This window comes from Opisthorchis viverrini (genome assembly GCF_000715545.1).
Source record: "Opisthorchis viverrini unplaced genomic scaffold opera_v5_270, whole genome shotgun sequence".
Taxonomy (NCBI): domain Eukaryota; kingdom Metazoa; phylum Platyhelminthes; class Trematoda; order Opisthorchiida; family Opisthorchiidae; genus Opisthorchis; species Opisthorchis viverrini.
The window spans coordinates 291,471-316,567 of record NW_008751922.1 but is presented as its reverse complement, the minus strand read 5'-3'; the positions used below and the strand labels follow the sequence as shown (position 1 = coordinate 316,567).

General features: G+C 46.1%; 1 protein-coding gene across 1 annotated transcript in view; it reads right to left on the bottom strand.

The window, feature by feature from the left end:
- The window catches only part of T265_09254 (hypothetical protein), a gene marked incomplete at both ends in the record, with an annotated part of 179,014 nt that overhangs the window by 7,773 nt on the left and 146,144 nt on the right, over positions 1-25,097 (bottom strand). The window contains 19 exons of the mRNA XM_009175285.1: positions 587-718; positions 3,213-3,359; positions 4,293-4,353; positions 4,680-4,966; positions 5,149-5,385; positions 5,512-5,780; positions 8,509-8,674; positions 9,673-10,014; positions 12,143-12,452; positions 15,153-15,314; positions 16,201-16,280; positions 17,078-17,335; positions 17,830-18,047; positions 19,308-19,435; positions 20,165-20,348; positions 20,983-21,082; positions 21,903-21,968; positions 23,409-23,674; positions 24,310-24,634. Of these exons, the coding sequence (XP_009173549.1) occupies positions 587-718; positions 3,213-3,359; positions 4,293-4,353; positions 4,680-4,966; positions 5,149-5,385; positions 5,512-5,780; positions 8,509-8,674; positions 9,673-10,014; positions 12,143-12,452; positions 15,153-15,314; positions 16,201-16,280; positions 17,078-17,335; positions 17,830-18,047; positions 19,308-19,435; positions 20,165-20,348; positions 20,983-21,082; positions 21,903-21,968; positions 23,409-23,674; positions 24,310-24,634 (3,738 nt within the window). The remainder of the gene's footprint in view (positions 1-586; positions 719-3,212; positions 3,360-4,292; positions 4,354-4,679; positions 4,967-5,148; positions 5,386-5,511; positions 5,781-8,508; positions 8,675-9,672; positions 10,015-12,142; positions 12,453-15,152; positions 15,315-16,200; positions 16,281-17,077; positions 17,336-17,829; positions 18,048-19,307; positions 19,436-20,164; positions 20,349-20,982; positions 21,083-21,902; positions 21,969-23,408; positions 23,675-24,309; positions 24,635-25,097) is intronic.

Here is a 25,097-nt window from a genome sequence, read left to right as displayed (position 1 = left end):
GATTGAAGGATGAGCGGCGCTATATCCTGTCTAAGTGCGAGTTAATCACACTGCTGATCAGCCACTCGTGGCCGAACGGTTAGATGTTCAAACTACTAACCAGGATGTCGCGGGTTCGAGACTTTCCGGAGTTTCGTGAGATGCGCGCTGCTAATGATTCCCAATAAGGATGAAACAGCTGTGATCAGTGCTTCCACGCTTTTCAGCCTTACAAACAGCGCCAACTCAGCGAAAACATGTTTGATTGGTGCGCAGCAGATTGTGGTGTGTTGGTAGAGAAAACAGAGAACACCCGAACAAAAACCTGAGTAGACGGAAACAATAACAAAACCCTACCACGTAGTGGCTTCTCCAAGCACACGTCACAGTTGCAGAACATATGAAGCACGTCCTCTAAGTGAAGCATGCCGAATTACGCCATAATCCGACAAGATCACCAGAAAAAGACGTGTGGTCTATGGAATTTTTCCCGTCGACAACTTCCCTCAGCTGAAACAGGTCCCTCACGGATCCCGTGCAGGAAGGTTTAACTATTACAAGGTTTAACATTCGTCAAGATAAACAGAAGACGAAGGAACAAACTTACCGTCATCATATCATTGCATTTGGGATCTTGGACGCCATCATTGTCTTTCACATAGAATTTTCGCAGAAAGTTGAAGGCAATCACCGTGTACAAGTAGATCACAATGGAGGTCAACATGACAGTCAACACCAGCTGAAAGTGGGGATGACAATGGGGCAACAGATGGCAAAACTAGTCTGAAATGAATCGAGAGCGGGTGATTCGTTTTTCAAGGAGTAATTCCTTCATAGCTGTAACCAAGTACAACCCTCGGGTACAACTATGGTCAGACCGGTGGTGATATTCCAAGACTCTCTCAGGTTGACAGCGGAGAGGTCAAAGACAACACAGCAAAAGAAGACTGACAACAAGCTGCACAATGAGCTACCTGAAATTAAGCTTGATGACTTCTTCAGAATGAATGAATCGGCCATCTGCTTCAACGCCAGGCTTAGATATCTCAATTTTGCTTACTCGGATGCCTTAATGTTGCTGTAATTCCCCACATGTTGGAGAATATTCTGGGCGGTTTCGTCATAAAATTAAGTACAACTGTTTTCCATCAGTTCAGTTTCCTTGCCCTCCTCAAATTACGTGATTCCACAAATCGATAGCTTGTCGGAAGGTAGCAGTAATCAATCACGTGATATTCTTTAGTCGAATCATCAACGTATAACTTCATTCTCCGGGCTACGGGATGAACACCGCTCAGACGTCACAGATAGATCTTAAAAACCAAACCTGGAAACATCAAAACCAAGAGATTCAGCTGGGTTCCAGGTGGGTCTCTCGAAAAAGCAAATTAATTTGCAAACGAGTGTATACTCGCAAACACACCTTGTCTGGGCGTGAACAGCAAAGTGGCCATATTCGCGAGGATGTCATCAAAGAGGGTGTTGTCAATGTCTAAATTATCGATTACCCAGTGTTGTGTATATCACCAACTTTAGTTTCTTTAGTTATTTTCAGCCCAAAATTTAATTGCCCATTTGAAGCGGGGGGGGGGTTTCGAGAAAACTGAAGGGCAGGACATTTTATCAACATTCTGTGGGAAAACAAAAATCAAGCCCGTAAACCAAAACAATGAACAAAAGGCGTACGAGTTCGAGTCGCCTAGGTGATCCACGGGGAAAACGAGACCAAAACCAGGAAGGTCCATCTGGGGGTTAAGAGCCGTACATAACTCAGGGGTGTCAGTAATAGCAAAGCAAACTGACAGCAAACGCAAGCAGGTGCGTCAGCTTGGGATGAGGAACAGTGGCAGCCCTCTGTGTTGTCAACGCCCAAAGCAAATGCTTTGGAGAGTGGCGCCTCAGCAGCATGCAATTTTAGGAGTCCCTGCGAGTTGTTTAAACGCTTTTCCGCCCGATTAAGGTTTCAGATCAAACTGGCAAACCAGAGCTCTATTTCTCAAGTGCAGTGAACCGATCCTGGAGTGCTCAAGAGACAATGAGTGGTTGATTCATCCGTATTTAGAAGTACAGTGCAGTTCTCAAGAATCACTGAGACGATCCGAACCCGCAGGAGGTGGAACATTACCATTTGGTTGTGGATGGCTGGTCAACAATGTGACTAACTGGGTTTTTTTCGTTCAACTTTAACACCCTTTCGCTACCTAGCTGCCATGCCACTCGAAAGAGGCATGAGGGTTGGGCTACTGACAGGTTGCCCAAGTCTAGACAGAAGAAAGCGAGTTGCAGAGACCCGGTTCGAACCACAGACGTTCCGCTCAGTAAATTCGCGCTCTGACCACCGAACCATCTCTTTGACTTGGCCACAACATCGCACCATTCTGTCGTCAAACACGCAGTTCACATCGAGTTACTTATTTTCGGAAAAGTGCACGTGAGCTTCTTGCATTGTCTCAAACTAGGTCACCCCGGGGTCATGGGCGAATTCATCGGAAGTGGGTCAAGATACTGGGGTGGTTTTACGAGACATAACACCCAAGTGGGAGCACCGGATGATAGCTGAAAACAAACTGATTTTGAATACCATTTGGTTTGGTAGGTCACCAACTGAGTTCACCCACCCAGGTACCCGCGTCATCATCTTCATCGACAGGATGACAGCAGTGTTCAACACCGATGCTTCACTGCCGTACAAAGAAAGAGAAGGGAGACGTCAATAGTAGTCTGTTGTCCCTTACCCGCCCCGCTGTACGCAGAAATTAAGGCGATCTGGCGCCACGCGACGACCGATGTGGTATGACTTTATTGTTTGACGTAGCTATCATGATTGTACGTGAGCTGGAATATTGTCAGGGCCCCCACACCGAGACAGGAGGACGATTAGGGTCCTTAACCTTTGGCTCAAAAGCCTAACCGTAAGGCAGCGGTGTTTGGCGGGAAATGCAAACGTATTGCCATTTCTACGAAACAATTCGCCACATGTTCCGACCCCCAACCTGGAGGACCAGGAGACTGTGTTCGTCAGACCTCCTAGCATTGACTCTATGAGCGTCGCAGGGACACCCCCTAGCATAGCTCAATGGGTCGCAAACCGTCACACCACAGTAAGGTCCAGTCTCCTCGTGACGGACCAGCGTCTCTATCTTCACGAAACCCGTACAAGTGGATAATGCAACTAACCAGACATCCGGCGTGCCAGCCGGACAAAGTAAGTAAGTCAAACGAACCCCACCTACCTGCTTCCCATTGTGTGTCACGGACTGGATGATCGTTCTCAAAGTCTTGAACGATACGGCCACATCCAACAGGTGACACGCGTAGAGGAAATAGTTGAAATTGCCAAAGAACGACGCAGCAAAGTAGACAGCGAGGTAGAGGAATGACTGGAAATGAAAGCAGAATATTCGTTAGTCAATGGTGATTTCGATACCACAAAAGGAATGGTATCGAGGTCGACGCGGTGGGGTCAACCAACAAAGTTCTCATGGCAAGTGAACGAAAATCCACTGAGTCCTGGAGTTTCTCCCAGAATATGACTTGGTCTGGTTCTCGTAGGCTACGCTTAGTACTTTTTCCGCTATTTCCGTTTCAGCTGCTCGAAACTGGTCAACCTAACATGCCGGTCTTCTGTAGGCCCCAAGGTGTCCTTGAGTAATTTTTCATCTCGTTCAAGCCATCCCCAGACTATCCAAAGGGTCTGTGGGGTTTGGAGTTTTGAACGAAACAAGACTTCAAGTTAGTTGATCGTTGGCTCGTTCCATGAGCTGACTGAAAACGTTTCATCACCAATCAGTGTTTGCGAGGGAGCGTGGTGAAGCGTAGCACAACAGACCATCGCTGCGCTCCACTACGCCCCCCTAACAATGCACTGGTGATGTCACCTCGATTGGTGAAGAAACGTTTGCAATTAAACTGTCCAACTTAGAGAACAAACCAACGGCCATCTATACTGCCTGAGCTATCAACATTCTACTCAACGGCACATCAGAGTAAACCGAAACGCTCTTTATTCAAAATCGCTTACAATGGACTTTACACCAAAAGTTCCTTGTCAATCCAAGTCTACGAACAACTCATCACAGGCACGTCTTTCACAAGATGACTAGAACTGATAGAATTCAACTGGTCTTCACCAACAGTGACTACCAGTCAGGTAACCGTCTACCTTGCGTGGATTTATGAACACACAGTGCATTAAACTTCAGTAATTGGACAGTCTATGACTAAAAAATGATACGAGCAGTATCACAGATGAACTAAAAACTCAGATAAAATCCGAATAAAGTGGACCCATAAGTAGTAGACGATTTACTCACAATATCCGTGAATACGACTCCCCACTTCCATGTAAGATATTGTATATCCACGCCACTGAAACTGAAACAGAGATGAACAGAACCTGGTAGACTGGAGTCAGGATGATTCGTTTATATTTATATTCAAAAGTGACAGATTCACAAATTTGGAACTTGTGAAGAACCGCTGTGTCGCTGGAAAAACGGCGTAATGGAAAAAAACATCCGCCAACTATTGCATTGACGTAACATACTACTCATGAGGTTGTTGAAAACTTTCAAACAACCACGCACGACCGGTTTTGCCCTTCTCGGAGGAGCATAAGGACATCACACACGACAGATTCAGCTAAGTCTCCCGTGAAAACGCAAGTGAGGTCGGACTCATTGATAAGGCCGCGGACTTACAAGCTGAAGATGGAACCACCCCCTGTTCCATTAGGCTCCGGCACAGGTTTGTCCATTCCCAAAAGCGTCGTGATCTCATCGTAGTCGTACTGCACTGAGTACTTGTTGCGCACTTTCTTCTTCACAAATTTACCCCAGTACATTTGTGGAAATGAGGGAGTGGAAAGTACAAGCTTGTCCCAATGGGCGCGGAGGTTGTCTTCAGCCGGCTGCTGTGAGATCCACATCCCTTCGAATTCCAACATTCGGGAGATCTCCTTCTCTCGTTTGAAGATCACCAAGGGAACCTACGGGATTCGAAATGATGCATTAGTTGGAGATGTGTGGTTTTGGCGATGCTGGTAAAAGGCTGAAACTCAGGTGTACATTAGGTCTTAATTGCATCTTAGTAAAACTGAGTGAAGCGATACTGAGCACTGCTGATGTGTTTGTCTCTGTGAGGGGAATTAGACAACCCTGAAACACGTACTTTCAGGTAGTAGTAGGCGATCAGCATGCTGAAAGATAGCAGGGAGTGAATGGCCGCCAAGATGGCTATCAGTGGCGCTATGTAAGCATTTGAGTCGGCCAAAGTTATCCATTCCTCAGGCTCTGCGTCCTCTGCACCCTCGGCAGCATCACCGACCGCTGCACGCAAGGCAGCCGTAGCCAATGCTCCTTCAGAGACGTCGTCTAATCCCTCCTCGTTGGAATGCGCTTGGTGTACCTGAACACATCAAGAGGAGGTGAGTGTGACTGTTTTCTAATAAGAAAGAACCAGACATAAAATAAAAGATAATTCTGTCTTGGCGCAATGTGAGTCACACCTGACAGGAGGCATAGCAGAACTGACCTTGAAAAACAACAGCAAGAAGTTGATCAGGAAGGCGAGGATGAGTGCACTGATTTTGAAGCGGTAAAAGTTGCTCGCAAACAGCGAAATCATGTAGGCTCGCGTGTTGAACTGTGGAGTTTTATCTTCTTCTGCCTGTTTCGGTTCAGCGGCCTTCTTCGGGACTTGAACCAGCTTGATAGGTTCCAGGACAGCCTGATGAGCAGTCGGTCCCGACACTAGATTCGCGGTGTGAATTCCCGCGTTAGTACGCATGCTGGCGTTTCCTCCTGAAGGTAAACAACGAAGAATGTGGGCAACTGATTTAACATGTCATTTCCGACAAGGTAGAATACACAAGGTTGCTTACAATATCCCTGTGCGGGGAGGGGGCTTAGGGCACACAGATGGAGATCTGCCTTAGATGCAAGTTTGGACATGCAATCTGTTGGGCAAACAAATCAATGTGGATCAGCCGTCTCCAGATGTAAGCGTCAGGCTACGTGCTTGGACAGACAATTCGAGTGTGGAAAGCAGTGATCCAAGGTGGCCAATCAAGCGGATTCACCGTCTGTTTGGACCATGCGGTGTGTGCAGCTATGGGATTGTTCATCGGCTTGAAAGCACAGCTCTTTCTCACTTACTTTTCACAAAAGGACAACAGCGAGACAAAAGAACAGAGTATGGTCCCTCAGACACCCGATTTTTTGTCTGTGACCAGATTACCACAAAAGGCAGTCGTGGAATGTAAGGCTTTGCTGGTGAATCTTGCGCACCACTGCTTACTAGTATGTGTGAGCTGTAACCATTCAACCGACAGTCCTTGACCCAAGGTACCAGTGGATAAGATAACGGAACCTGGCTTTTAATTCTAACACGCAGATCAAGTGGATTGTGAAATTTCTCATGGCTAAAGTTTCTGGCACATTTTGGCCCTGGTGGGCAAGTCATCAAACGTCGTCTGACCAATGGAGGCATTGCTTAAGGTCCAGTCAGCCCCGTGATTCGTCTTTTCTCGGGACCAGCAGCGTCACTGCAGAGAGGCTTGACGCTTGATTGTTCTTCTGTGACGTGATCACAACTCCAGGCCAACGTGAGTTGATTGCCCTTGACCCCCAGTCTACGCAACTGTCTGTTGACTACTACTCGCCTATTTACCCATCATTCGGTCCGCAAACAGTTCAAACGTTGCTTGATGGCCGTTTGACTACCTCGTGCACTTGGTCCTGCCTAACAGGCACACAGCCTTGGCATCGTTGCAGCATATTTCGGAAACAATGGCCTTGGATCCACCGAAGTTCCAAACCGCCCAAACTCGGTAGGCACCATAATGTTGGGCAATACAAAAACCCGGCTATAGAGGGTGCAATATTTCGAAATTCACTGTGACCTAGGTGACAACATTGAAGGCTGTCTTCAAAAGGGACGCTCACAAGTGATTCAAACCACTCAGTCATGCAACTAGTCTTGTCCCAAAACGTCCAATCAAACAGCAGCTATGCTGTAAGCGACCAAAGGAATTGACCAAAATGTTAAACTCTATCAGAATATGCTTGAATCCCCCGTATCAACTCCTCAATCGATTGGAGAAACAGAATGATTCTGGATGGAAGGCCATAGTTAGTTTTGCCATAAAACACCGATAGAAATTTACTGATTTTCAGTGAATGCCTTGACGATAAGTCATGCAATCTGTGAAAAGCACGGTGCTTAGTTCCCTCATTCGTGGGTAGTGCTCGAAATGGATCGATCGCCAGATTACTCACACAGATAGAATGCACAATTGAACTGGTTGGGCAGAAAGCACAGAGGCATGCCACATAACGAATGATCGTCAAAGCAAAATAGATTTAGCAGGCCGGGGAATCTGGCCTGGCAGAATCTGAACGGGAAAAAAAACTTGCTTTTTCGAAAACGAACACCTGTCGAAAACCAAGTGATTTAAAATTGCCACCAAGAATACTAATCGTGAAACGTCTCAAATTAACCAAGTTTTTTATGCAAACATAAAAAGATTAATTCTCACAAATGTAAAGAACCTGTCCGCCAAAAATTGGTATGAAAAACCCTATTTCGGGCTGGACAAGTGCAGCGTCTTGTTGCTACCAGTCAGATCGATATTGCTAGCAGGTGTAACCACTGTCCTTAAATGATCACGTGGAGCGAACTTCAGTGTTGCTCGGTAAAAACGCAGAAAACGTGTCGTCTTGTGTCGATACCAGTTGTAGAAAGGATCTGCTTTCCTCAATCCGCCAAGGATGTTATTGGACTGGGACTTCCTAAGGTTACAGTCAGTGACTTGTGTTTGCTTGCGATTGTGGGCTCTCTGCGTACTTATGACATTTTGTATGTACATTTTACCATTTAACCTCACACCAGGCCCAGTATGACGGACACTTTGTGCTTGATGTGCTAGTCTTCACTGTGCTAGCGCTTACCGCGCCTTGAAGAGCATTCAACATTGTTTGTCGTTCCTTCACTTGTTGGTCTTTGGACGCGTGTTTCCATATCAAAATTTTTACATACGTGGGGATTGATCTCATCAGACAGGAACTGTTCTTGGCATGACTTTGAATGAGGCGTTTCTATATTTTCTCTCATATTCTCCTGTTACCCTTTCGCATTCGTCGCTTGCAGTCACTTTTGATGTTTGTGACCGTGTTCTTCAAAAATAAGTGACAGTAGTTGAACCTGAGGGGGGCATAATACCGTACCCTCCTCCGGAGCGACCGTTCAACCAGAAACCAATCCTCTGGCAGGTTCCTAGAGCACACAATTCGCCAAAGAGCGCCCACCCTCCCACCGTGGTGGGCTGTTTTTTCAAGGGGAAAGTTAACCTAGTCATAGTCTCGTGACCCACACTCGAAACGCCTGATGCTAACTCAAGAGCAATTCAAGAGCACTAGGCTGAAGTAACATAGTCTCTGATGGCGGAGCAACCTCTCTTTCAAGTTGGCAACAATGTACCCTACTGACAGCTGGGGAAAAAGTTCGGCATTTCCGACGTTATTCACTCACCTTCCGACATGCTGCCAGTACCACTGGATGACCTACCCAAGGCCGCGCTAACTGCGGCGGCCGATCTAGCACGGTCATATTCCTCTTCCATGGCCGCCAATTCGTTGGGATCTACTCGCTCCAACAGCAATTGCTGATCTTCTGAGAGCAGCCACCATTGATGTTCCTGAATACATGGAAAAGTGGATGACATATACGAATGTAAAAAGAGATTCAAGCAAATCTCTTTCGGAAATAAACACATGTATGTGTGGACTGGATTCGTACACATGTTCCGGCCATACATGACCGGGTCTCAGAGCTTTCTAGTCCCACTTCCGCTTATAAAACCTGTTTCACGCATTGGTTTACGGGGTTCAGCCAGTAACCGATAGAAACCCTATTGCTCAGTGAGGCTATCAAGAAGTTCTCATCAACCTAAGTCTCTTGTATACCGAAACACGAAGCTGCCTCTGTGCGCTACATTGATTTCTGGGGTTATTATAACCTAACGAAGGGTATAACGGGTAGTGGATATCTCTAATGCCCTGCCTTCGTGCAGCACATGAAGTTCAGCGGGAATTCGGCTGAGCCCCTCATTCGCACAGACCCAATTTTCAATTGCTACCCAATGACCTTCAAGATGCGTGAAACAGGTGGTGTGCTTTCGAAGACCTGTCAGCGAGACTTTTTGAATGTTGTGTCATATCATGCAAGGTGTGAATTCCTTTCGTACTTTCCAGATGGACGATCCAAAGACGGAATGATGAGGTAAACTACCACTCGGTGGATGCGAAAAATTCGGACAGACCTACAAATGGTGGAGGCCAGCTTCCTTTCATTCTGTGCTATCGTTGTATACAGAGAACAGAACAAAATTGAGTCTGCCTGCATTCGCAGCGCACCTGGAACGGACCATGTAGAGTTGATTGTCTGAAACGAACCTGAGGATGCAACCAGTCCATTGGAAGCCGGCAATTTGAGATCAAGGATCTGGTATTCGAAAAGAGCTCAGACCCCCTTCGACACAGATGTTGGTATCAACAGGATATTAGTAAAATCACTGGAAATGCACCCAACAAACCCAGACAGCTCGTTTCATCGTCCTCCCATCAATCACATGTGCGTCCAACTGCCGGGTGCATCAGAAAGCGTACCAATGATTATAAGGTTACTACTACTCACCTGTGAAGGAGGCAAATGCAGCGAGCCTCCCGGTGACACTGGCACAATTGCACGCATAGCTCTGGACTTGGGCGCACCGGTTTGTGCGCCAGGGTCCGAGGCCATTGCTACGATAATTTGTCCAACAAGACGCACGCCAAACATTGCGCAACGCGTCAGACAAATTAGAATGCCGATTTGCAAACCAAGAAAAGCGAGAACAATGTCGGAACAGGACATCTGACGGAGTGTGGACCATCCGGATGCAATGTAGGAAGGACTTATATAGTGGAAGAGTGTGGAGAACGCCCGACCAATGAAAGCCAAGTGTGTGATCTCCAGAAATCGATTGAATGCAGCCGTCTTTGAAAACACAGATAATAAAACGCATGGTGCGGTTAGAAATTGTGGTCAGCAAGGAGGAACAAAGTACAAGATGAAATTACGCGCTAATCGACTGGATGGGACAGGACGATTCGTCTACATATTAGGTTGAGTCTGCGTTATCAACCAAAATGTTTGAAAAAAGCCAAGAACCACGATATCTTTGCAGTTCACCCAAAACGTTCATTCACACACTGCACTGTGGTGTGAACCTAACCACCCAATTGAATCAAGGACTGTAGAACATACAGCTGGTTACCCAGGAGCTTGTGTTGTGCGATCCACAACAGACAACAGGGTTGTCAGCTTCCACTCAACTGAATCTCTCGTTTACGGTGTTCTAAATCTGAACGTGCTGCACACAGGCCGCCTCATGTTTCAGCTGGCACGATATTCGAGATAACGTAGTATATTTTCATAAAGGAAACTACTCGCAAGGTTGCTGAAAACTCTTCGACAGCCCACGACCGGTTTCGCCCTTCCAGTTCGGCCTCATCAGGTAGGCGCAGTCCCCGAGTTTCCGTCCACCTTTCCGTTCTACTTGAACCCAAATTGTACTGTTTTCGAGAAATACACTAAGCTGCAAATCAATTTTGTTTTCTCGAGAGACTCAACTGAATTTTTGTTTTTTGTATTCTGCACAGCAACCTTGTGAGTAGTTTCCTTTGAGAGAAAATTCGCAAGACTGTTGTAAGAGTGACAAGACTGGCAATAAAGTACTATAGAGACGTAGGAAATGAAAAAAACTTGGTACGAGCCCATGACATCGGCTTGTCGGCAGACAGTCGACGATACTATCCAACTATTTGGCCATCAACCTCCCATTCCGTTTCATAGCGGCTGTTCTGATATCAGAGGCGTTGTACATTCACCTTCGCTGCGCTTATGTACCATACGAGGTCCTGATGGGGATCGGAATTTGACCAGTCCAACTTCTTGGCCGCATGGAACGTAACACAGCGATTGAAGCTGTTACGGAGGTGAACCCCTGTGTTGCCTTGTTCCCGTCTTCCAGGCAACTGTCCGAAGTCCTAGAAAGCACCCAGTATCCTCGATTCACTCACTTTGTGCGCTGAGAAACAGTTCAGTCAGGCTAGGAGTTTATCGCATTTAAGAAAGAACTGTTTAAGCTCAGGGTGGCTACCAGACACGCTCTACAAATGCAAGGACCGTCCCTGATCGAGAACAGAGAAGTGTGCTGGTCTCAAACGGAGAGGTTATTAGTATCTGTCATCTTGAACTGAATCTTCTGTCGGGTGGAGTAGGCGATGAAACACTGTCATTGCCAGTGGTCCACATCGATGAACCAGACAGATGGGGGGCCATTACAGAAGGAACTGGTTTTTTAAGGAACCACTGGTTCAGAGTGTTCTTCTAGCTTATAAAATTATTACATAGACAACAGGGGGTTAGTGCACGGTTCTGAGGCAGATTCATTGCCATCAGTGGTCCTGAAAACGGTCCTTGAGGAAGCCGACACGCTGGTTCCAGTCTATCACATCCTCAATAGGCCAGCTTCTGTTCTGTCCCGTCGAGCAGATGAACGAGTTGGCTTGTAGTCCTGAAATCCCCATTCAGTATGCAAGTGGAGTGAGTCTACACGGATGCAGAGTCCGCTCCGACCCCGAGAACTGTTCTGTTTTGGAACAGTACAGAGAAGCTTCAATCAAACTGTTTGCTCGTACAGCAAATTGGTTTATAGAAGCTTCACACCAAAATGAGCATAGAATTCACCATACCACGTCATTATATCATGAATTATTCGCTTCAAAACCACTTGAATTTTGTAATATCTCATTTACAATAGTATATATAGCCTGCCGGTCGGGAAGCATTCAACCCAATGCATTATAACCGGAAATGTGATGCAGAACATGGGTGGTCCTGTGACTTTCTCGTGGGGTGTATCCGCGAACTCGGTGATCTACTCATTCGTTTCGTTCCAAAGGGGACCAACCATCCGTTCTACGGAGACGTTTGACCATCAGTGGTACATCTGTAGTGTCCAAGGGTGCCTTCACCCCGTGAGATAATCGTTCAGCGTACCAAACCAAACCGTTCAGAGGGAGAAAAGAGGCTCCGAGCGCGAAACATAGGATCAACTAACCTTGCTCAAAGACATGTCGGCCTCGTCGCCGTTGATTTCCTGAGCATGCTGCATTTCGAAAATTGTGTCCTCACAAAAGTTGACGAAGCATTCCAGCTTCTCCTTATCGCCACTCTCTCCGACAACCGAATGTAGAAACGAACGTTTTGATTCCTTGATTTGAGGGGCTTCCCACTGATCGATATGCTGTTGCCGGATTTCAAAATACACGCGCTCAATGCGTCCGTTGGAGCCGGTGATTTCGATCCGACCTAGGTGGGGTTCGAACACATCTAGCACACCGCGAGCTTTTTCAACCAGACGTTCAAGTCTGACGTAAGGAAAGATCGATATTATTGGTCATTGCTAGTAGAGAGACGTCGGCATACACAAGAAGTTGATCAAACGAATTAATTCGATGTTAACGGGAGACCCAACTGGATAATTCGTATGCTATATCAAGAAACAGTGACCTAGTGATTTTACACGGAAGTATGTACAAAGTAACTGCGTAATCCGCAAAACGATAACTCGAAAGTTTTGTTCAACTTTCCAAACCTACTGTGACCAAAGGAGTCCGAGAAGACGGTAGGAAAGTTTGCCGAAAATATTAGAAACGAAAGAAATGGATTGTGTTCCATCAAATAATTTATCAGAAGTCGAGTGGAAGTAAAGTGTGGGTGCTCAACTGGTTGTTTACCCAGGAACCACGCGCACCTGGTTCTACAGTGATCTTAGAAAAGCGCTGCGATGAGGATGGGGTATAAAAAGACGAGGGGAGTGGCGATACATAGCTGAGTTTCCCATCGCAGATACTTGTGAATAAATGATGTGGGTGTGTAACTGATCCAAATGTTGAGGAGACTTGTCTGGCCCACGAAATTCAGACATTTATCATCGGATGACTGTGCACGAGGCACGCATCCTGACACATCTCAATGGACCTGCGGGTCGTATTCGTTTGAGCGTGTAAATAAACAAGAATGGTCCAAATGACGCTAGCATAATACACTCAGTTGCTCATCCATTCATGCTCATCCCTGTCCGTCAGTATTGGTTTGTTGGATAGACTTCAATACGAAGTCTAACTATCCAGAGGGGCGAGATGGCCTAAGCGCGAATTTACTGACCGGAAGGTCCGTGGTTTGAACCCGCCTCTCGACTTCCCCTGTCCAAGCTTGGGCAGCCCGGCAGTAGCCCAGCCCTCGTGCAACCTTCTGGTCGCATGACAGTTAGGCACCGAGACTGTGCATCTTCAATATGAACGCCAGTCCACAACCACCGACCAAGTTATCGATCAATATGATCGATCCATAAGGCACACATTCACGAAACTTTCTTGGTCGGACAAACAATCACGCCAAACGCCATCCTAAGGTTGTGGACTTGCAGATTTTACTTACTACGTAGTTAACCAAGAACCTCTTCAGTGTGTTCTGAATGCTTGCGTAATTGGACTTTACATTTGGACGATGTCGGTCATTTTCTGGATGGCCGTCACTTGGATATTCGAGTCAATCCCCAAAAACATCACCGTAGTTGGCTCTTTTGTCTACAACAGCTTTCCACAATACAGCTCACCGCTGGTAAAGAGAACAACAAGCCTCTGTGCGGATGGCTTCAAATTCCAAAGCCCTGTACGCTAAAACTTCCCCGAGGAGGAACGGATTTACCTGCGTTTTGGCGGGATCTATGTTGATGCTTATGAAAGTTTGGGGGGGGGGCCTAGACAGATGAGTAACCTTCGTTTTAAACTTCGTAAGGGTTCACAAAGGGTTGGAAAGGGACTTGTACTTTGCAGTCGCGTTGTACAGGACATTTCATCATTAAGTGAGCTTTTTAGCAGGTTGGTTCTTTGTGTCCTTGTGTTTCAAAGTTGGTTTAAGTATCCCATGAAAAATGAAACTTCGAGAAATTGCTCGCTCTTTAGGAGACCCAAATTACCTTCAATAGGAGGGAGTGTAAACGAGTACGTTTGTGTAAAATCTTGAGGTCACGCTTCCTCCTCAGTCATTTCACCAATTTCTTGTCTGGATAGGCTTTTAGTTGGTTTAAGAATTATAGTATCGGTCTGGCGAACCAGGAATACCGACGAAGCGCGTGTGATAACGGTAATGCCTCAGCTCAGCTCTCGCGCTGATCGGCAATAGAACCACCAGAGGTGCGCAATGTGTGATGAACACCCAAAAACACGTCAAAAACACGTACAGAATATCGTTTATAAAGTGTACGAGGCGACGACATTCTGGAAACTTCTATAAACCTTCTGAACGCGCCTCCGACAACCAACGTTAAGCGGATATTGGATCATGATTGGCTGTTAGGTCCATACCTTCGGGCAAGCAGAGATCGCTTTGATGCTGGGCCGGTCTTTTAGTGAATGGCATTGAGATTCTTGACCGTACCAGCGCCTAACTGCGACCAATAAAGTGGTTTTGGCGGGGGATTCCACCTATCACTGAGCCGGTCACTATTCGTGGTTTTGAACCTTCAAGAGATGACAAAACGGCTGAACACAAAGTGCACATGTGCCCTGTTCACTCAGAATACGAAATACCTCGCATCAAGAAGCCCGGTTGGATGCCTCGCCACCAGGAACGAAGGCCCAAAATGGCCTTGGGAACCATCCTTTGATTTTTGCTAAACAACAGTTGAACCTTGACGTTTCAATAATCGAACGCTCTGACGCTCATTGGTAGATGCTGCCACGACTCAAAGCCTAGTAAAACAGAGGTTACAAAATCACAAGGCTGTGTTTGGGAAGGCCAGCTTAGAGTAAGAAGCACCTTATGCAGGCACCTCAAGTTGGCTTCCTCAGAGAAAAACAACTGCTAGCCTCATTCAAACGAAGAAGGCCAGTAAGCAGTACAATCACTGTTGGTGAAATTATCAAAGATGCAACCATCTAGTTGATCTGGAGGAAGACTGTGTACTAATCTCTAAAAAGGAGCTCTTTGTAAAAAGGTCTTCCGCTCGGAGAAAAAAAGACACTGATATGCTAAGGTCATACAACAAGGTATCCAGTGCTCACCTTGGATCGAACGGCACGTGCTCAGACAAGTTGGTGAGCAAGAGTGCGAAATTGAAGCCAATATCTTCGGCGGGGTTGTAGAAGCGTTCGGTGAATTCCTTGAAATCCACCTTTCCATCTGCATTGGTATCCACACACGCAATGATGTAGCCAATTTCTTCCCTGGAGTGCGAGAAAAATAAAAGGGGGAAAATCTGGTCCAAAGGTTCGGTCGTGGCTGCTATAAGGAAGGGAGGTTGGATCTGGCACACACATATAACTGGAGTAAAGCTGGGACTATGCGAACTTCGGCTTGAAAGTGAACGTATACATACATTTGCTTGGACAAAAGAAGCTTCGGAAACGACTGAGAGCATTTTGTGCGTTCATCACCATGGATGACGTCATCCAGGCTTCAGTTTTCCATTAAAACAGCATCTCCTAGTTCATAGGCGAAGATCAAATCAAAGATCACGAACAGAGCTTTACCGTCTATCAAATAGTTCACTGGCACTAAAAACTAGGCTAAAACAGCCGGTATGTCTGCTGCAACAAGTTGGTCGTGGTTGCGAGAAGCGAAGAATCATCACCTTCGCAGGAACAGTCTTCCTGGTGAGTCCACAACCCAATTGGCGAGAAGCACTGGCCTCTCATCAGCAGTGCACATCCCTCGCCGTGTCGGGTGAACTTTGAACTCTATCTGACATCTGACATGCGAAATCTCTTGAAATACAAAAGTTGGAGTTATTTTAGATGGTTTCACTTTGAATCTCGACCGCGAAATTCTCGCCATGGAAGATTGACCTTGCAGACAGCTCATCGATCAAGTGTGCTCCGCATCCACTGGATTATGTAGTTCGCGAAGCTCGACTGTCATGATTCAGTTATCTCTTTTGGAATGCCTGAGTTATCCGAAGTCCCCGCAAGGCCTTCTTCATTGCTCTGAGTACAAGGTGACAAATCGACCAAGCGCACTGAGGAAAGTACTCTTTACCAGCGTTGTAACTAGGTCATCAGTAACACGAGAAAGTGTTTTTTGTTGCAAATAAATCCAGCCCGTGGTACTCACGCAGTGTAGGTTTTCTGTTGTTCCAGTGCGTTTCGGAACTCCCGATGTGAAATCCATCCATCACCGTTGACATCAAACGCCTGAAGGTGAGAAAAACAACGTTCATTACTGCTGCGAATTGCGTGGTGTTTTAATGCAAAGTCTGCCCACCAGAATCGAGTGGAGTGAATGACATATCACCTGATGAAAACAGGGTTAGTTTTGCGATCAATGGGGAGTTTTTTTCACTACCATCCTAAAGTAGTTGTTGGTTCACGGGTGAAATCTCCGGTGAAGATATTACCGACCCAGGCGTTCTCATTTTGCAGACATCTGTCTTGAGCGGAAACGGGGAATTTGTGGTCTATAGTTAATCGATAAGTACGTAGCGAATTTGAACATGCCTAAGAGGGCCTGCAGTGTTTTGTTTCAGGATCGTTTAAGATCAGAATGGCCGAAAGTAAACACTCACCAGGAAGGCATCCGATGTTGTGATTGCTTTCATTCGAAGGAAGATGTCGAAGAATTTCAGTATCATCTACAAGGTAAGGGGAAAATCATGTGAGAGGCAAACGTTTCGTCTTCAAATGGGAGGGGAAGAGGTTAAACAATTCCAACGGAGATCCGGGAGATTAGAATACTTTAGGATTTAATTGTGACAGTATGTCAAAGAGATTCTTGTTGCAGCTTTTAAAGTTCATCTTTGACTCACCTAGACATTAAAAACTGAGTTTTGCCACTGCTTTAACGAAGAATGTCAAATCATATTCTATAAAAGTCAACCCTAGATTAATATCGCGCCGTTCCCCTTTTTCAGGCAAAAATTTTATATAGCTCCACCTGTTTCTGTCTTCTTCGCATTATGACTATTCACGTGACTAGTGGAGGCACAACTCACCTCTACGTAGGCAGAGGACTCAGCCAGTGTGTCCACCATCTGGCGAGCAATCGGTCCATTGACCACATTTCCTTCGAGCATCGACAACAACATGATCATCAATTCTTTTTGGAGATTGAGGAATTCTCGAAGCAGATCCAACTGATCCGGATCTCGACTCAGTTTGTCCTGCATTTGTGCTGACACGTAGATGAATCCACCAACCGCATCCCAGAGACGGCTATGAGCCAAAGCCAGTTGGTTACCAACGCATGGACCCTGTTGGGGACGGTGTATGAAGTTGCGGAATTAGGGGTAGTAAGGTTGCCCAAGGTAGTCTGGGAATAACTGACTAGGATGAATGCTATGGACAAGGAAAACTGAGCATATGACATGGTTCTCCCTTGTTTGTGACCCATCAGAATGGACTCTCTCAAAAGGAGACCAACGGTTGCTGATTAACTAGTCCTGCACTAAAGTCGAGTGACTATAACCCTCGACACTGATCATGCTGGTTCGCGATGATTATTTTCCACAATTCGGTATCAATTGGACACCGACAGGAAAGTCTGCTGCCTTGTCGGTGTCAAGGCCACTAAGGTCAAGGTCGCTAACCGGACTGATGATCTTTCGGGGCTAAAATGTCTTAGGAAACGGAAAAGAGAGTAAAACAAACTGGTCTCACAATTTCTGGCACCAAAAATATACACTTGGGTCTCGCTATTGATAAGATCCGTCACCAGGTGAAAAACAAAAAAATCGGAAAAATCTACCTGAATATACTCGGTCAGACTTCGGAACACCTGTTTGCCGATTTTGATAGCTCGCACAAAGCTGCTCTTTCCCGATTCGTCTATGGTCTCTTTGTTTGAGTAGTGCCAATAGAAGTCCATGATTGAATCCTGTAGACGCAGTAAGTAATCGACTGTGCTTATGATCAGATTAACCGAGACAGTGTTTCCGGCCTGCGTTCTGAGGTAGTCCTGGAACGCTGCAAGTTGAAAGCAAAACGATTCGATTGTCAGAGGTAGTTCGGTTTTTGAAAGACAAATGAGGAAGATGTCAACGCTTGGGTTTAAATCAGTTCAAATCACAGGAAAGAAACTGGGGAAATTTCGTGTATAATAAATGATTTGTCTGACATCGGAACTCTGCACTACCGTCCCTCGTGCCGCACTGTTCTGGTGTAAAAGTAGTCAATTAAAACAAACCATATTTGGTCCTAAGGGTATGTAGTTACCGCTTGTGATGTTCTTTGTATGATGGAGTCTTTGGAGAATTGGTTTGGAAACCTAACAATCACGTAGGGGTGATTTGCAACAGTTCAGGTAACCGGGATTCTGTACAGAGTAGCTTTTTTTGCGAATAGTCTATATACCGCTGAAAGGAAGAAGGCCTTCACTGCGGAGTTGTTTATTAGAGAAACACCAACTGAACAGCTACAGACTTTTGGACGGGGGAGCAAAACTCTCATATGCATCTTGTTTACAAAAACTGTTCTCCTTGAACGCGTCTTTCTGAACTTTCCTGGACATTCATTGACTGTTACTCAAATGCAAGCAAATGCTACAAGGCGACCCCACTAATTCCGCAAAAGATCTCCCTTTTCCAAGAGACACAAAGCGAATTTACAAGAAAACATACTACTCGCATGCCTCCTCATCAGTAGTGTTACCGCTACACCAGTGTGTGAACGCTGATCGAGCAGATACAGGAAACCTTGAGCTCACACAAATGAGGTTTTCGAGTGGGCCAAGCTGATTGGTCAGATAGTTTGCCCTGTGATTGGGTCAAATCGCATGTTGCTGCCCAGTTCATTCAGTCCAGCCAATGGCGTCAGTTGGCAGATGCATTAGTTATGGTGAGAATATAAGAGACAAATGACAGGGATTCAAAATCGTCTTCACGTCTCCACGTTATATTCCACTATTGTTCATTCAGTCCAGCCAATGGCGTCAGTTTGCAGGTACATCAGTTATGGTGAGAACAGGTGCGACAAATGACAGGGATTCGAAACCGTCTTCACGTTTCCACGTCGTATTCCACTATTCAGTGGTTTGGTTTGTACGAGGAGACGAATGCAGATTTGACTACTTTTACAGTTACGCACCCTTGAGAAAAAACTTCCGTCATCAACGCTTGTCAAAAACGTCAGGTATCCTTTGAGTAAGCGAATTTAACGCGGAATGCACGAAATTTAACCTAAACCAACAACGTAAACGACTGGGTGTCTCCAAAAACTACCACTTACCTAGATTGTGACCTTCACAGAGTAGTTGCAGGAAACGGAAAATCTTGCAAGTGAAATCGGCATCGTACAAATTTGTGATGCCCTTCATATCGGAAAGGCCTACAGCGAGGCCTTCCGCCTTGTTGCACCTGAGAAAAACAAAAAACAAAGTGCAAAACGTTCCAATTGTTCGTAGAATGTGTCTGAGGTTTCCCTTGAGTAAGAGACAGAAATATCCGGAGTTAAATATCGCTCAACCATGGTGTCGCGGCTACACAATGGATCAAGAGTCTGGATTTGTCAGTTGAAGAAATCCAAAGTATCGTAATTCCAACCCAACTAGCATAGTCCCCGTAAAGACGAAACAGCTAGCCATTGGTCGCGGCTGGGTGAAATTCCGCGGCAACTGAACGGTCCTCATAACATTTAATTTGAGACACTTATACTCAGTAGGAAAACAATTTATCAGAAGTTAATCGAAGATAACCGGGAGCTGGACGTGACACGCTACTCAGAAGGTTGCTGGAAACGCTGACAGCTAATGACTTGTTTCACTCCTCTTGGAGCTCATCTGGTAGGCACAGTCTTCGAGTTTCCATCAACCTTACGTTATTCACGAGCATCGTAACAACTAGTGCGATGCATTCAGTTGAAAAGCACCATGACACAAGAGAAATTCGGTTCGATAAACACCAAACTGGTACGTCGAATAGCCGGTAGCTGTTTGGGAAAACAGCTGCATAGATACGAATAGGGTAGGCTGAAAACAGACGGGCGTTTCTCCTTTAAAAACAAATTTATTGAGTTCCACCATGAGCAAACAATCTGTTCAGGTGCCTTACTCAGCTACTTTGGCTTTAGTGGTCTAGTCGACTTACCGTTCAAACGTGTCCAAATCAAGTACGGAACAGTTCTGCATCAGGCCTGCCAAACTTGTGAAGAACCCGGACAACTTCTTGCGGTTCAAATACTCCAACATGCGGCTTTGAACGGAAACGTTTCCTCCCAATAACAGTGCGATACCCAGTTGGATACTGGCCTGAGCAACGGGAGTTGCTTCACCTACAAATTGTACGAAGGGGTTGGTGAGAAGATATGAAGGACAAGAGATCATTTCCGTCATCATTGTTACCTTGCGATGTGGTCAGTAGGATCTGAAATGCATCTCCACGCGTATGAAGAAGCCAGAGAGTGGAAAGGCCTGCAATTTGCCTGGAGATGTTTGGTGCGAACAGCCTGGCGATCTTCAAATCTCAAGTGTCATCAATAAGCCACTCAACTGCGCACTGATGATGTCTCCTCGTATGGTGACGAAACGTTTGCAAGCCAATTACCAAGCTCGGCGAACAGATCAACAGCCACCTGATCCACAACCAACAAATCTCAAGCGTCAACAGAAGGCTAGTTATTATCATGTGAGAGAAACGTCGGACAAAGAGGATGAAGGGGTTGGTGAGAAGATATGAAGGACAAGAGATCATTTCCGTCATCATTGTTACCTTGCGATGTGGTCAGTAGGATCTGAAATGCATCTCCACGCGTATGAAGAAGCCAGAGAGTGGAAAGGCCTGCAATTTGCCTGGAGATGTTTGGTGCGAACAGCCTGGCGATCTTCAAATCTCAAGTGTCATCAATAACCTAGTTAGTATCGTGCGAGAAATAGGTCGGACAAACAGACGAACTGTAACCCGCTTACCTCGAGAAGCAGCCAGTTGTAACAACACCATTTCTGCAGCACCACGATCGGCCAAACGATTCTGTTCACTCAACAGTTGCAGTTTCTGTTCTTCTTGATCCTTAAAGATGGAAATTCGAGACGGACGAAATCCATCAAGAATGGCACTTGAGAGTAGATTCACTACATCTCGAAGTAAAAACGTTTACATAGAATCCCCCAGGGGAACAAAAAACTGGTCACCATGCTCTGTATGAGTAGGAATTTCCCGGGCTTAAGGAACCCAAGGTACTCCTACACGAGGAGAACACACTAAGCAATCAGACATTTCCCCTCAAATTAATGTGTATGACCAATCAGCTGTCAGATCACTACTCTCCAACAGAGGAGGAATTCCACATGGATCCCGCTTTACCGCTCGTAGTCAGATGCTGCTACGGCCGAGAAGCGTATCCCGCGCAAGATTGGCCAAAAGTTCGGGACACCTGTAGGTCCGGCATCAAGCCGAGATCTGATTGGTCGGTAGTCTGGACCCAACAGCCAATCATAATGCAGTATTGGCTGATCGCCAATGGCACATCCAGAAGGCGTCAGAATTTCCAGGAGATTGTCGCCGCTTATACTAAATACATGAAGCATTGTACAAGTGTTCATGACTTCGTTTTGGGCGTTAATATACCTTGTGCATCTTCTGTGGTTGTTTCGGCATGAACGCTAGCTTGGGAGTTTCAGGCCAAGAACTTACTTAACTTGGTGTACATGAAGGACTGTCTGAAGCTACCACGCCTTTTTTAATATACCATAGTGGGCAGAGCAGGAGGCCAGGGACCGATATAAAGTTGCACGACCAATGCAGCAAGTAACAACACTTGTTATCTACATTTCACGTGACTAGATGTCAAATCCCTTCTTCCCAAAGCAGAAATGATGTCGTCTCTCACCTGAAACGTTGCGCCTTCTTCTTCCTCCTCCTCTTCCTCCTCTTCTTCGTCTTCACCGCTGCAACTCTGAAAAGTGAAAGGCATTTTTTCATCGTCGTCTTCGGGTTTGGGTTCAGTCGGCACACATAATTGTAGAACCGACCCCTTGTCTCATTCGAAATTTCGCTTGAGAAAACAGTCATGCACCTGAAATCTAATGATTCAGACGGGTATTCTCTATTGTAAGATCATGTGGAACGGCCAAAGGAACCTGGTGATGTATCGTACTCGCTGGAATCATCATCTCTCGATAGCTAGTAAATTTCCAAGAAGAATCAAACCTTCCAGATTAGAACTTCAGAGACTACATCATAAAGCTAGGGTCGTCTGTGCGAACAAGTTGGCAGTTCTACTTGAGCAAATTTTCCGCAGGATCATACAGACAATCAGCTAACTGCAGTCCACTGAACTGAGAGTATGAAACCAATGTGAAGCAACGTAAGCCGGGGAGAAAACAGAGCTTCACTGGGTGAGAAACATGGGACTTTCGGAAGACTATCAACAGTAGGTGAAAGACCAGCCGTGATATCCCAATGTGGAATGAAAACGGTTGCTATAAGCTGAACGCCGTATGTTATTCGCATTCGCTTCACTCGATTCTACGTGCAGATTTCCGCACGCCGTAGGATGTAGCAGGTTATCCAGCTGATGGGTACATCATGCTGTTGACTAGCTAATATCTGTTCGTCACACTATGTGCGGCTTGTGTTGGGTGATTTTCAATCACGCCGGTCCCGAATTAATCCGGGTGGCCCCGCGGCTGTTTACCCCAAAGACAAGATTTTCGCATCACCTTTTCACTTCATTCCTCGCTAGCACACTCATCCTTCAGTGAACCAGAAAGGATTAGCCGCTGGTTCATCGCTGTCCACGATGACCGGAAAGCAGTCTGACCCTCTTTACACAGTCCCAGAGTAAAATCACTTGAAATGGGTCCCGAATTAGTACCCACAGTGGTGCAAAAACCTCTAATTGGTCCACATTCAGATCTCGGCCATCGATCACTTTTTGCTCAGCAAGACCAAAGTCCCATCACGAGGTGGAAGAGCCCAGTATGCTAACTTGATGCAACCAAATTCCCTGAAGGCTACGACAGCAGAGGCCGGATTCCCAATGATGTCATCGATCTACACCTGAAACCGGTGGGGATAAATTGGGGTCATTACCGTACATTCCCTCCATACAGCGATGACCTTACACAAAGATTTAAGGCATCCATGCTTTTGGAGGTCAATCTCATAATTGGAAGACGTTCGTTCCGGGCTCGACTGGAAACGAAATGATTCTCAGAACAATTTCTCGAAATAGTTCATACATGCTAAACGCCTTGAATTTGTACTTCTTTAAAAAAATTTGCGGCGGTTCCGGCATAGTGAACAGACCAAACATTGGTGACACAAAACAATGTACCGCAAAGCATTTGAATGAATAAGATTCAATCCCCGGTCGTCGGGAATCGACTCTTACCTTGCCCATTATTCGTGCATAGGCTAAATACAGTGGGTCATCTGGTGCCTGCTCCATCGCTGATCGACTCAAAGCCGTCAAGAGTTGGGTCAACGGATCGGGAGCTGCTGAATCTGTTGGGGCGCCACCCTCCGAACCGGAGACTGTCGGTGGTCCAGCGGGCAGAACAGGCTTCGCACAACCATCCCCGCCATCCTCAGTTTCACTGGGAAAGCTGAGATCCAGTACGGAATCCATGAACTCCAAGGCATGTGAAGCCGCAGAATCTGTTTTGCACAAAAAATATTTTGAATGAGTCACTGAAAAAACGTTTCATGTTGAGCACTTACAGGTAAATCCATTGACTCTTGTACGAGCATCTCATGTACGGACAAAATAGGCGACGGATGGCTTAAAACAGACCTATTTAAGTGTAACACACTACTCACAAGGTTGCTGAAAACTCTTCGACAGCCCACGAGCGGTTTCGCCCTTCTTGGAGCTCATCAAGTAGGCGTCAATCTTATGTTCTACTTGAAACCAAATTGCACGAAATTAGCGAAATACACTCATTTGGAAACCTATTCGGTTTTGCCAGAGACTCAGCTGGAGTCCAGCTGAGTCTCTCGTTTATAATGTATCCAAGGCAGTGTTCGCTCAATTTCATACTGATGAATAGCCACCAGTAGTTGGGTGTTCGTCTGAATTGGCAGCCGCTAGCCCGAACCTATACGAAGCTCATCAGATGCGCAAGCAAGAAGGGCCTCCTAATATCGTAGTCTGTCTGTTTTCCCATGTCAACAGATTTCGTATTCCAGAAATCGTACTTTGCTGATAGACACTAACCCTCTATTTTGTAAGGCGGGTTCCAGTATACATATTGTTTATTTCGAGAATGTCATCAACAGCGATAATTGCTTACCTTCGATCGATTTGAATGAACTGTCTAATGAATACCCACTCGTTGACTTGGCTGGTGTGGCTGTACCCGACACACACCCCGAGTCGGCCTCACTGCCCGCACTTACACCCTCCTCGTTTGTGATATCTTCGATGAGCTTGACTCCCAAAGACTCCTCATAGTCCAGCCATTCTTGTGTATAGGATGAGATGAAGAGGTTGACCGCCCGGTGTACCGGCAGTGCATAGAGTGGGACCATACGGAAGCAGGCCATGACCGCCTTCTTTCTTTGGGATGAGACCAGTTTTTTCCAGGCTCCTTTGGCCATCGTTGGTGGATGATCAACCTGAAAACGGATTGATGGGTGTAGGACAGTGTGATTCGCAGAATGTGATTGGTCAATCGTGTCGAAAATCGATTGACCGTCCCATGAGAGAGGTGAAGAACGCCAAGAAGGATCTACAAGAAACCTATACATCAAATTTTAGAAGGTCCGTGTTCCATCATTAACTGGGACATTAGTCATCCTATAGTTTATGATTAGTCTACCTATTGATCTAGTTGGTCGGGGCGATATGGCTCCGTTGTTAGAGCGCGTATTTACCACGGACCTTCCGGTCCGTGGTTCGAACCCAACCTCTGCCTCTCGACTTCCTCTGTCTAGGCTTGGGCGACCTGGCAGTATCCCGGCCCTTATGTTTCCTTCTGGTGACACGGCAGCTAGGCACCGAAAAGCTGTTACAGCTGAATGACTAACTAATTAACTAACCTAGTTGGTTTATGGGTGAGGCAACAGATCGACCAACATC